Source organism: Diadema antillarum, unplaced genomic scaffold (assembly GCF_040938485.1).
Source record: "Diadema antillarum isolate AM-2024a unplaced genomic scaffold, OU_Dant_1.0 scf00000071, whole genome shotgun sequence".
NCBI lineage: Eukaryota > Metazoa > Echinodermata > Echinoidea > Diadematoida > Diadematidae > Diadema > Diadema antillarum.
Genome location: NW_027270960.1, coordinates 12,735,558 through 12,750,269, shown reverse-complemented (window position 1 = coordinate 12,750,269; position 14,712 = coordinate 12,735,558). Strand labels below are relative to the sequence as shown.

General features: G+C 36.5%; 1 protein-coding gene across 1 annotated transcript in view; it reads right to left on the bottom strand.

Moving 5' to 3' along the window:
- Positions 1-14,217, bottom strand: part of LOC139717109 (uncharacterized) — a 52,707-nt gene extending 38,490 nt beyond the window's left edge. The window contains exons 1-4 of the mRNA XM_071628614.1: positions 14,097-14,217; positions 7,911-8,235; positions 2,742-2,782; positions 2,207-2,325 (exon numbers count right to left, since the gene is read on the bottom strand). Of these exons, the coding sequence (XP_071484715.1) occupies positions 2,207-2,325; positions 2,742-2,782; positions 7,911-8,137 (387 nt within the window). The 5' untranslated portion in view covers positions 8,138-8,235; positions 14,097-14,217. The remainder of the gene's footprint in view (positions 1-2,206; positions 2,326-2,741; positions 2,783-7,910; positions 8,236-14,096) is intronic.
- Between the last annotated feature and the right edge of the window lie 495 nt (positions 14,218-14,712).

Below are 14,712 nucleotides of genomic sequence, written 5' to 3'. Positions count from 1 at the left end.
TAAGACGACCTGGCGAGGCCAAACACACCCTCGGTATAATTACTGGCTGGATCATTTTCTGGACAGCTCTTTCTGAAAAACAACTTTCGTGACCCTGTGAAATCACTGAAAAGCAACAAAACTGGCCTGCTACCCTTCATCTACTCAATACAATGTACGAGTGAGACAGTTTTACACAGATTTTCAGGCACAAAATCATGCTTTCATACACTGTATGTCTCAGATTGCAGAACTACATGTACAACAGTCAAATGCACTTTACTGGTATTATGAATATGGTATGCCATTCAAAAACACAGATATTGTAAATCTGCAATACAGTGTAAACGTATTTTAATTTTAAACAATAATATTAGAAAAGGCTAATTATATTGTATTAAGAAAAGTGCTAAATAAATTTAGGCCAGATTTCCAACAAACACAAGGAATATCTGGATTCAGTGTTAATAAAGAAGCATAGAGTACAATTGTATATTTATCTGTGTAACGAATACATCCTTTGCAGCAACGCTTTTCCTTCACAAAAAAAAATTATGCTCGTGATCTCATAACACAGCAAAACATCAACACCATAATTATCAACACGCAAGCATTGGACACTCATAAGAGTGCAAGATATCAGTTTGGTCATGTGACCATGATACACTGTAGTGATTTCTTCCACAAATCTGTGCTTTACAATGCTATTTGATGATAATGAAAGTGCATCATGACAAATCTTTAACATAACTATTGTACAATAGTACACAGAAAAGTAGACAAAATAATTGCATTTAAAGGTCTCATTCTGCACAAGAAAGATCATACACATGTACATGTTGTACAATGGCACACAGAATTACAAGCTGTGTTCATGAATAATTTAGGATTAGTACAGAGTAGTATTAGTAAGGTAATACGACACAGCCTGTAATGTTCACCTCTATGCAAGTTGATACAATGGAATTAAAAGGATCTGCTCTACTGATTTGACTCATGTCATGCTATCTGAAACCACAAGTTTGAATCGGATTTTAAATGTTACACTTTGGGTGGTACACGTGCAGTACATAAGAATGTCTGGTGAGGTAGGCATGGGGAGAAAATAACAACTACCCGTACATTGTAGTTGGGTAATTCCATGAAGTTGGGGCACAAAGTGTTACATTTTAGCATAACTCAATACTAATTATGCTATACATATATTCTTTATAGGCTTTACATTTGTATTGAGACCATACATTTTCCTGGAAATTTTGTTTCATTCAGACTCAATTTTGATGAAGTTATTAAAAAAAAAAGTAACGGTGTCCTGTAGCATCGTGACGTGTCCATGTAGCATCGTGATAGTTAAAATCTGGTCCTAAAAGACAAATTAATGCAATAAGCTTGACCAAAATTTGATATGATAAGCATAATTACTAGATTAGTCAGATAGCTAAATATCTTAACTCTCCTTTCCACAGTTTTACTTTTACAAGAAAATTACACAATGTGTCACTATGCTACACGGTGTCCACCAAATGTAACAAAAAAGGACACCGCGTAGCATCGTGATACATTTTGTAATTTTCTTTTAAAATCAAAACTGTGTACAGGAAATTTGGGATATTTAGCTATCTGACTAATCTAGTAAATATGCATATTGCATCAAATTTTGGTCAAGCTGATTGCCATGATTTGTCTCTTAGGACCAAATTTTAAAATTTCATGATGCTACATGGACACGTCACGATGCTACAGGACACCGTTACATATTGTTTAATAACTTCATCAAAATTGAGTCTGAATGGCACAAAATTTCCAGGAAAATGTGTGGCCTCAATGCAAATGTAAAGCCTACAAACAATAAATGTATAGCATAATCAATATTGAGTTATGCTGAAATGTATTTTTCAAATATCACGATGCTACATGGACACTGCCCCAACTTCATGGAATTACCCAGTTATGCTACAGCCATAGATAAAAGCCTGAGAAATCACTGAAGCCTCTACAGTGCAGCAGAGTGCAGGGTTCACACTGACTGTTTAATACCTGTACTGTACATATCTTACTCCAGAATACCATACTGTTGTATAGTATTCAGTTACCATGTTCTGTTGATAGGTGATTTCTAATCAAGAATTCAACCACCTGCAAAATTTTGTGACATCTCCTGATTCACGTAAAATTATGACAGCAAAATATCTGGCATAATGCATTATTTATCAGTAAGTATACAAACCTGGTATTTCTTCATTTCCATCACTCTCTCCAGGGCCACTGTCCAATCTGTCCAGTATAATGTCCAGTCCTCATCCTCCCCCACTTCTTTCATGCCAAATCTGCGTGCCATCCTCCTCACTGCAACATCAAAGACAAGAAAAGAGTATAGCACTGTATGTCCAAAAAAATTACAACGGGACCCTCCGCAACGATAACTTTATTTACAGTGAATCAATCCAAATACAATTTCAGGGTATGAAACTATAACTCGTTGCCCACATCTTACAGAAAACCCCATTAAATTTGATTTAGTGGTCAAAGGGAAAAGAGGAATTTTGTAGAGCATGCCAGAAATCTCTTCCCTCCAAGCTCTGTCTAGATTGTGTTCACACATTTTGTGAACATTGCATGCCTGATCACAAGACCTACAATGTAAGTTGACTATAGGAAACACTCACTTTCTAACCACGAGGATGGATCAATATTAAATAATAAAAAAAAAAATCAAAACTCCATACGAAGAGGAAACTAAATTCAAATATCTTTGGTCTTACCTGAGTCATATTTGCAGCTCGAGAGATTGATGCCAATCAATCTGAAAAAGAAAAAGTAAAACAAAAACAAAAACAAACAATTAAGCATACATGTATCGACGGAAGTACAGAAAAAGAAATGAAAAGGATTGAAAGATTAACCCGTTGAGAACGAGTCCCGAGTATTATTCGGGCAAGTGTCTATGGGAAATACGTAGCAAAATCAGCCCATCCTCAACAGATACAGAATTTTCTAGAAGTTAATTCACTCGTAGCATCTACTTTTATGGACAAAAAAATGGAAAAAAATATATGCTGAAGCAGTGTACCATGTACATAGATATTTTGTAATATACTGCTAGTATAGGACCAAGGACAATATTGGACAATTATTACTGTACATACAAATATGTGAAATGTATGTAATAAAATGCACACATGTACTACTGTAACTATTCATTGAAGTTGAGATCACGACACAGTAAAAGTTGCTCCTTAAGAGGGATGGTACAGTATTGGTGGAGATGAGAATTGGGCTTCTAACTTTTTGCGAGATACACTGTACCAAGAAAACACTTAAATGATACATGTACAATTTGTACACTGTATAGTACAGAGCATAATTTTAAGAGGAATTCAAAGTATATTTGATGAAAATTGGGTTTGGAATGACTGAAACATGCAAAAACAAAGTAAAACAAAGCGATCGTAATAATAATAATAATAATAATAATAATAATGATAATGATAATAATAATAATAAAGGACATTTATATTGCGCAGCTGTACTCTACTGCGCATTACAAAATGACATGCATACAAGAAATTCAAACAGAAAATACATTACCGGTACTTCAAAAGAAGACTTTTTAACCTGGCCTTAAACTCATTAATTGTAACTGCTTGTCTTACAAACAAAGGGAGATTATTCCATAATTTTGGTGCAGCGTACAAAAATGCCCTGTCACCAAGAGTAACTTTTGATTTCCCCGATGGATATTTCAATAATGTTTGATCCCGTGAATTTCAAAGATGATAAAATATTTGAAATGATGTTTTTGATTCTACAAGTTCTTGTACAGCTGTACGTACGCTGGTGCTGTACCATGAATAGCTCTATATACATGTAATTAGCAGTTTTAAATATGATTCTCTGCTTTACAGGCAACTATCCAAATGTAATGCACGTATTATTGGACTACAATGAGAAAAACGAGGAGAGTTACAAACAAATCTAGCACATGCACTTTGCACCCTTTGTAGTTTACCTAATTGATTATCAGGCAAGCCATAAAATAAACTGTTACAATAATCTAATCTGCTTGTGACAAACGCATGGATGATTTTTTTTTTTTTCCGTACTTTCCTGTGTCAAATAAAGTGTGGGTCCCACACTTTATTAGAATCGCTCTCTTTTGGATATCTCAGCCATTTCAGAACCAATTTTCATCACATAAATGTTGAATTCTTTATAGAATTACATGCTCTTTCATATTTATAGAGGTTTCTCACTATCTCACCAAAAATGTTAGAAACCTGAAATTACATTGTAGGTCTCAACCAAAACTATACGATCCCTTTAAGATGTTTGTACGTTGCTGCTTCACAAAGCCTCTTTTGATCTGAATTGCCTGAGTCAATTTCTATTTACCCATTCATGATTACATTTGTACATCAGCACAACATTATTAGTCTGATCAAGGAGGTTGAAGAGATGGAGTAACAACAAAGTTATTCCCTTCGATCTATATTCGAAGCCGCCGCTCAAAAATATTTGAAGCATGTGCCAAACAGGATCTGCCGCGCCGATACGAAGACAATTGACTCGTGTCTCATTTCATAATCACCAGCCACTTTCAAAGGAAGATATGTCTTTGTGATGGTAATTACTTTTCGCTATCCCTTCTTATAAAAGTTAGGTGGTACAGACACGAGGACGCGCGAACAGAAATTGAGGGGAAAATGCTGAAATGAAGATAAAAATTACTCAACTGGGCATACGCGGGCACTAATCTGATATATATATATCATTAAAGAATTATACTTGAAGATTATTACATGTTAGTTTCATTTGGGGAAATTAAGTCAAAAAGTGATAAAACCAGCTTTCCAGGATGGTACATTTTTAAACATTTTGACATACAATTGTAATACAGCTCTGATTAACACTTTTGCGCAAATTTCTGAACGGAATTGACTTTTGTTTTGTAAACATGCTTTTATGATAACGTTCAAAATGAATCTTCAGATTGCTCAGCAAGACGGCGGCTTGGAACAACGATCATCAAAAACACAAGTGCACCTGTGGAATTCTTTTGTACATCAATAGAAATCCGACAACTGTTTGAATAATTACAGCCAGTTGGAACTCCATGTATAAAACCTCCTTGGTCTGATCAGAACCTTGCACTGTACAGAGCTTAGTTTTCAATTGATAAAGATTCCTACAGGTAAAAAAAAATAATTCCAGGATTAAAATGTAATTTAAAACCAAACAAATAGAGTCTGTGTATACGTATTACTACATTTATTAACTGCAGATCACCATCATGTCAATGTACAGACAACTTGTGTGCTACAGTACATTGTACAGTGCATGAAAGTTAAGGACCGCGTACCGTAAATTGTACACGCGTAAGTACATTTTTGTACATTGTACTGTACAACAGTACATAGTACACTCAAATACATGTAAGTGAAAATGTATTCAAGTTACAACACACATGTACTGTATACACTGCCCCTGTATGCAATACATCGTGTGTACACATACAACTGTACATTCTCTTTTGATAATGTTAGCATACAATTCAGAAAAGTTTGTACTGTGTCACTTTTTCTCTCCCCCCCCCCCCCCCAAATACATTTGTGATCCGCTACAACAAAAGGATCCGAAAGTCGGGAGGAGAATTTTCTGAAAAAGGCATGACGTTATTTCCTTTACTCTTCTACTTTAAACCATAGCACAACTCATAATCGGTTGCGGAGATATCGATGATTTTATTAGCGCACGTCAAGTGGTTGTGGAAATCAGAGTTTTGATAAAAACGCCTTCAGAGTTTTCCTTCCGACACTATCATGATCAAGGGGAGGCAAGACAGTTTTCACCACTTGAAAATAGAAGGTATGCTCCAGAGGAAATCCGCTATGTTCATTCAAGCTTAATAGTGCCAGCGGTCTACGCACGACCAATAAATCAGGATGCCACGCACTGACCACTAAGATCACTCCCTCGTTGTTAGGGTGGAGTCTACAACGTAGCTGCCGCGCTAAATCCAAAGCTTCTGACACGATGTACGTTGAAAGTCGGAAAATCATGGCCCAGAAAAGCGCTGATTTCTTGCCTTTCCTTTGTACATTTAGCTTCGTAATTTTGGCAGATGATAGACAAAACATTAGACTACAAAATTATGTCAAAAACAGAAATCCGATTGTTTTGACCAATTTTGATCAATGTGACTTCAAACTTGATTTTCTCGGCTCAGCTGTCAGCGACTTTAGGATCCGTTTGTTGCCTATGACTACAATGTACAGTACATGTACGTGTATGTACCTACGTTGTATGGAAAATGCTATCTGGTATACAATGGCACCTTTTGAATAATCAGAGAAATACAGTAAAACAAACCTTTAAATGCTTATATATGCATTACTAGTATATTATAGTCTACAAGTGTCTTGCAGGGATGTTCATTCTTCTTTTAATAGCTATTTCACAAACAATAATACAACTGTACATCACACATGTTGTTCAAAAGTCAACTACGAATCCACGTAGTTACTTTATCCCTTACCCCTGACAGGACAGTATTGCACGGTGAGTAATCATACTGTATGACATGTGTGTATTTGTGACTGAATTTGTGACATCCCAGGGTAGTCCTTGGGCAAACAGTTGTGAGGTATGAGTATTTCTAGGCAAAATTGAGTCACAGTCCAAAAGGGAGGGTGAACAATCTGCAGGCCTACAATGTATGTAATCACACTGTATACAATGTACTACATTGTAGGTGCAGCACCTTTAGTCTGTCACTGCGTTGTACATTGTATCACATTCCCTCACAAGTAGTGTACAGTACAACACAATACATTTGTACAACGTACATGTAAACACCATTATTGTAATGCGTAGATACTGTACACACTATGCTGAAAAAAACCCTAAAAAAACATTATATCACAGTGCATGCACTTCAGTACATTTAACATAAAGGTTTGTAAAGAATGCATTTTTACAATACAGCAAAAAAAAAAAAAAAAAAAAAAATCACTTCAATTATTTGCCTCAAAGAACAACAATAATACCTGGTAATAGAGAGCATAAAGTAGATAGAGGCTTTAGGCATCCAGATACAAGAAGCAGCAAAAGCTACAAGTGACAACCCTTTTAGAACTGCAGTGTAGTACAATGGTCCTTTAGAACTACAAGTGTACGTATTGTAGAGCAATTCAACTGCTGCACACAGGTCAACTGGAATGCATCCGTGCTTCTCATGCAATCACTACATTGTACAATATTTGTAGGTACACTTTATATTGATTTGCCTATTAAGAATACGACTACACACTGTACTGTAGCTTTTGAACATATTCAGGATTCATCAAGTATACTACACTCACATTGTGGTGATGGACGTAACTACAATGTAGGATGTACAGCATGTACATTGTACATTGTAACTATTTTATTTTCTAAGGGTAGAATAATGTAGGCCTCACTCTTACCATGTCAACAACCATGAATAAATCTAAAAAAAAAAAAAAAAAATGTTGTATCTACAGCAAAGATTTGGGAAAAACAAAACAAAGCAGGTATTTGATGAATTGTAAATTGTATGTATTGTGTATAGTAAAACATATGTTTTGTCTCATTTTACCATTGATGGTAATATCCATTTCTAGGAGTGTCTGCAGTAAATTACTTGCACCATCTCCTTCAGTTCAATTCCAAAAGTGTAACCAAGTCTTCTCTTTTTCGTAACTTACAAGCAGATCTGATGAAGAAAAAAAAAATAACCAAATGCACTGTCATTAGGGTCTACTAAACAGTTCAAAGCAATATGATTGTTATTGATGTAAAATACAACATCAAATGTACGCAGCGAATGTGGACTAATATCAAAGAAATATAAAACGTATTATCTGGGCAGAATGATTTTGATACACTAAAACAATGTAAATTGAACTTACTTCTTTTTCCTTTTCTTTTTCTTCTTGACCACAGTATCTTGTTTTTCAGTGAGAGTATCCTGTGTCTCTGCAGCATCCTCCACACCACTGTCACCGATGTCTCCCTCACCTTCCAGCTCCTCCTCAAAGCCTTCCCCCTCATCCTCCATGTCTTCTATCACTCTCCTATGAGACATGTCTCCATCCACCCCATCCTTACTCTCGCTGGGTGGGGTGTCTGACACCATCTCTTTCTCAGCTTGCTGCTGCTGACTCGCTGATGACTTCCCACTAGTCGTCCTTGCTATGGTAAATTCTTCCGCGGGTTGGATGATTCATTGTAATTCTGTATAATACAAAGAAAATCACACAAATTGTTATGACATACAGTATGTATATTGGAATGCATAGCATAGCTTTACTAGAACTGTTCCAACATACTTTGTAATGATAAATAGTGCATATCAAACTAAAAAAGCACTCCGAGAGCGCAGACCTCTGCCAAGCAGTTTACTTTCCACCACTGATCTTGCTCTTCCATAGAGATCAGTGATTTCTACCCACTGAAAAATCGCCTGATTTCCCAATATATTAAAGGGGATGGCTAGTAACCGATCAGTGGGAATCAGTGGGAATGCTGAGGGATGCTTGTTCCAATCCTTGTGGGATTCATTTAAGAGTACATTATATATCTATTGTTGTGTGAAAATTATTTGCTTCAGAACGGTCTCATATTCAAGTAATGTGCAGATTAATGCCCCGTCACTGACCAGGCACGCTAACCTGGAAACATTAACCTGCACATTACTTGAATATGAGACCATTCTGGAGCAAAAAATTTTCACACAATAGATACATAATGTACTCATAAATGAATCCCACAAGGATTGGAACAATCATCCTCCAGCATTCCCACTGATTCCCACTGATCAGTTACTAGCCATCCCCTTTAAGCCTTTGCTACGTCATAAATCCTCAGATGCGCGACGCGCCTCTCCCCAGCAGAAACTAGAGCACACACGTGCATGCATGAAAACCTAAAAAATGCACACGGACAAACTAACAAACAAACTAAGTACACATAACAAACAAAACCAATGGTAACGAAAACAATAGGGCAAGTCCAAGATAAGGTCCCCTCAGAAGGCAAAATTTCATCTTCGATCAATATTGACATGTTTGGTATCATTTTGAAGCTTATGAGTTGAAGTTTTGATTTCCATGGAGGAAAAATGATATTATGTAAATTTATGCAAATTTCAAGGGCTTCATTTGCATAAATGTGAAACACAGCGTTACGTATGGGACATTTATAAAAATTCATATTAATTCAAAGGAAAGCAAATGATATTTGATTTATATGTGGACATAAGAAGTTCATCACATAGTTTAACTTGGTATGAAAATTTAGGGATTATGCAAATAATTATGCAAATTAGCTCGTGTCCTATCATGAGATGTCCCATACGTAACAAAATGAGGTCATTTTTTTAGGTTTTTTCTGAAATTGCTAAGGTTATTTTAATGCCCTTTTGGAAAGTTCTAATTTATTGTTTAGAGAAATTAAATACCAGAGAAAAAAGAAAAAAAAAGTAAAAGGAACATTTTTTATTAGGCATTGAAATAATGTTGCGTATGGGACAAATGCGTTACGTATGGGACATCCTCATACATACAGTATTGCATGTGAATGCATGTAGCTAGCTGGGAAGGTCTCTCAGTACACATATGGTCAATCATCCTGAAGAAAGCATCCCAACATTGTAGCTACTTTTTGAGTTATAGACACTTGAAACAATACATGAACTTGACTGAACAATTTTCAGAAAGGGGGAGGGGAAAATGGCAAAATACACAATGAAAAATCAGCATTAAAGGGATGGTATAGTTTTTTGTAGAAATGAGGATTCAGTTTTCAACATTTAATGAGATGATTGGAAACCAATTATATGAATTACTTAAGAGCATACAATCGTAAGACTAGAGGAATTCAAAGTTTATGTATGGAGTTCGAATTTGAAATGGTCGTAAAAAAAAATAAAGTAAAATGATTTTTTTATTTATTGCAAGTGATACACAAATTGTCCTTATTCAGTTTTCAATAGTAGCCACAACAAAATTCATGGGTATACATACTGAGGTGTGACTCGAATCAATGACCTGACTGCTAGACAGACATCATAATCTACTCGATCACTGGGGTTCCATGCAGCAGGTATTGCTTATTTATTAAACTTGATATTTCTTGTGTCAAGTTGATTTTTATTGAAACTGAATGGCAAACTGCCCTTCATCATAGGAGGTAAATACTTTAAACTATTCAATTTTTCAGTTGTAACTATCCTGATAAAAATAGGGCATACACACTAAAGGTTGGTCATAAAAATATAGAATATGATTAAATGTGATTATGATGGTAAATATCTGGGGAATATTGTTCCCTTGTCAATCTGGATCAGTATTTGAGTAATTTCAACTGATTCCACCTCAATAATTATGCAAAAATTTGTTTATGGGTATTTTGCAAAATTATTTTGCAAAATACCCATAAACATGGTTCTCCACACACTAAACGAATGGGGGACAAAGGGCATGCATACCTAGGTTGGTCATAAATATATAAAAATATGATTGAATATGATTATGATGGTGAATATTTGGGGAATATTGTTTCCTTGACAATCTGGATCAGTATTTGAGTAGTTTCAACTGATTTTACTTCAATAATTATGCAAAATACCCATAAACATGGTTCTTCACACACTAAATGAATGGGGGACAAACTGTCCCATACGTAACTGTCCCATACGTAACGCGTCATGTCTGTCTTTAATTAGAACCTGTAATTAGAGCTTTTTGCCTAATGACATGAAACTTACCTGTGATAATCTTGAGTGTTGTGACTTTCATCACAGTGAGTTACAAGTTGTAGAATGATATACTTTCAGAGAGTTTTGAGATTGAAAAAAATGTTCAAAAAAACAAAATTTTTCTGGTCCCATACGTAACGGCACATATTTTCTCTTCTAGAATATAATTGTCAAGGTAATTTTTCTCAATTTTTTACATGATTATACTTCTCCTAGATATCAATCACCATGATGAAGTTCAATATGATCAAAGGCCATTAACACTATTTTTCAGGTCATAAAAGTCTCTGAATGTCCCATACTGTACGTAACGTGCGCGTTATCTTGGACTTGCCCAATAACCTCCCCCCTTGGCGGAGGTAATGATACGCAATGACATACAAGTACTGTAACATGCATGAACATCATGTCTGTAGAAATATTGTCTTGTCATGATGTGTGCATATGAACACATATTCTTACATATGAACATGATGTTAAATACACAGGGACCTTTAAAAGTTAACATCAACTCTGAAAATATGATTTTATACATCTTCATCACAAAGTGAAATGTTGGTAGTTACCCCTGACATCAGTTTATGCAGTCAGAAGCGTAAGTTAAGCGTGGTTGGGGTACGCTTAAGGGACCGTAGGCCTACAGTTTTGGTTAGCGATGGCACATCAGAATGAATTTTTTTTTTTTCGAAGCTAATGAGAAACCGCTTAAAAATATAAAAGAGCATTGGATTTCATAGGGAATTCAAAGTTTGTTGTGCAAAAATTGGTTTTGAAATGGCTGAGAAATCATAATGTAAATTATCATAGCCTTTAGACAAGGCATCATGGCTCAGAAATATGTTGTAAGACTATCTTGCCACAATGAGCATTGCAATAAATGACTGAATACAATACCAAGTACATTTGTAGTGCAGCAATGAGGCCTTTTAAAACCTGGGTTTTCCCTCTAAAAAACATGGCAATATGAATCCTAATCATATGACTGACATAAAGTTAGAGCAATCATGTGAACGCTCTCAAAAGACATTCCTTATTCACGTTTTTCCTCCATAAAAACACAGTAGAATTGTAATCCAAATGTATTTTACCATATGTAACAGGTGACAAAACCAATTTTAACACAAGCATATTCTTAATTTCGAATGGATTTCAGGTGGCAGATTAACAAGGTTTTTCAAGCGCAATGATGCGCAACGCATCCTACACTGAAGTGTGTGCAGACTGCATAACACACTACATGTACAGTGTACCGTTTGGACATGCTGGATATAGATCTAATCATCAATTTCGGTAAGTTGCATAATGTGAATTTAAATATTGATAGCATAGATATGGAGTCTCATTATTGAAGATTTCATTAGATGAGTTTGTGGTGACAAAAAATGATCTGAAAGTATCAAAATTCAAAGCAATCGCATAGATATTATCTAGTTGAACTCTCTTCGTGGTTGGTGGTTCTGTCTGTACAGCCCTGTTGCTACCTGCAGTAACTGGGCTGTGTATAGTTAGTTTCTTGGTAGACGCTAGACACTTACTAGACTCTTTCAATATAGTCTAGCCTTATAGGCCCGAATTCACGAAGGTGGTTTAAATTTAAACCATGGTACAAATTTAGACCATGGTCTAAAATAAGCGTTAAATAGGCGTACCAATACATGCGCGCATCAATGCACGTTTTTTTACTGGATGCCTGTTAGCATACGCAATCTGTCAATCATAAATACGCAGAACCATAAACCATGGTTTAAATTTAGACCACCTTCGTGAATTCGGGCCATAGGGTCTATTGCAAGCAAATATGAAATGGTGCGATGAGTTTTCAAACCCTAAATAGGCCTTTACCAGTTGACCAAAAGATCGGTCTGTATCTGTCCGTCGGGGAATGTTCCGCGGAGACTGCGTCTGGCTTCACGGATCCCCTCCGTATACAGACCGAAGTCAATGATTGCGGCTCCTGTGTGGAGCAGTCGCGCACAGATCAAACGTTACGATAAACCAAATTTCAGACAGCTTTTTTACATTCAAACAAGTATGACATGACATGACACATTATGCAGCAATATTTAGGATAAATTTCTCACATTGTGCAATCGAAATACTCACATAACCTCGGTTATAATGCAGAAATTTTATCGATATCGCAACATCGCCGTTCGCGAGCAGTAAGTCGCCATTTTGAATCTATAACAATTGCTAAGCCAATCACATGCGAGGTACGTGTTTTAGTAAAACAAACACGTAGAAACTACCTCGCATGTGATTGGCTAATAGATTCATAGTGTATGTTTCTGCAGTTTGAATGTGACGACGCGACAGGCTGTGTTTTACGTTGAAAATTCTCCTAAAATGTTGGATTATTCATGAATCTGGTGAGTGTAACGTATTCTTAAAAAAATAAATTCACCATACAAGCTTAAATTTGCCGACCTAGGGCCGTGAATTAGACGCAATCGAGAAGGGTGAGGTACCTCACCCAATTTTCCATAGAGACAGTGGTTAAGAACATCCACACAGCAATGGGTACTGCAACCTTCCGTCTGTCTACGGAGGACAGCGTTAATGGCAAAATATAAAAGAGTCCTCCGGACAGACGGATCTTTCTGTCTACTTTACCAGTTACCTTAGTTAGAACTATTGTTAGGGCCTACGTTTTCACTTTAAAGTTTAATGGCGCAGGATGCTCTGCAACTCCTCCTTAAAAAGGTTTGCAAAGGTGGTGTAAACTTTACTAGATCTACATGTAGATCTAGATCTAGTAACTAGTATTGTATATTGTTAGTTCCTCTGGCCAGGGAGATGAGACTCACCTCCCTGCTCTGGCAGGATGTTCCATAACCTGATTAAGTGAATGAAAGCATCTCTCTGGCAATCTGCTCTGGGAAGAATCTCTGCCTCTGCAGTGGTAGTATAGGCCCTAGGCCTACTGACAAGAATCAAGATTGTCGTAACTAGAACGTCTAGCTAGACTCTAGACTCTGTGAAAACATTCACAGCATTGTTGTGGTATTACTAAAAGTATAATAAACTTTAGATGAACTAGTAGTGTTTAGCTGTTAGATCTTGTTCTCGACTTAACGTCCCCTTCCTACAGCAGCAACGTGTCTTTGTGTCTGTAACTGTGTTTACTAAATACAGTAGTGTTGTAGCCACAGCACAGCACAGTACAGCCGCCGTCGCTCACCCCGCACACTCAATCAACGATAACTGCTGCTCGTAGGAAAGTGTTGTGTTCGCTTCATTTCAGAGTCCTTCTTTGGTGAGTTAATTGCCACAATATAGTATACGGCAGCATGTACATGGGAAAGAATAACAAATTGAGCACAATTCATTAACTCACCTTCTGATGGAGTTCAAGAATTCATGTAGTCAAGCGTGGTAAGCCAGAAAAATTAATAGTTCTCAAAAGTTTGATCATAAATCTTTACGTATCGGAGTTTCTCAGTCTACGAGTCTTCATTAGTCCCGTATGTACAGTGTGCACGAGTCGAGTACGTGGGTGGTGTACGGACGGACTACATGCACGTACAGTAGTATGAACAAGATGGCTACCATTGAAAATGATATTATTTCGCCTCTAACTGAAAAAGAATTCTTTCTTCTATCACTCGTTTGGTACACAAAATGTAAATTGTCTTATTTCATGATACTTATATTTTAATAATAGACGATATACATACCTAAGTTGCTATCTTAATCAGATTCAATTATGAACTATTTTCTTCTTCGCCCATTCACAACGAACTCTGGGTGTAACAGGTCCAAACAAATCGAGGGCATCGCTAAGTCATCTAACTGTGTTGTGATTGGACAATGGTTGCTGTGTGATAAATGGCCAGCCTCCTTTGTATTGTGTCCCAAGCTACGCCGATGTGGATCCATTTGGCTCGTCCCTCAATGACAAAAGATCGTGGTTTGTAAGTTGATGAGATTAGTGACTGAAAGATTGTATGCTT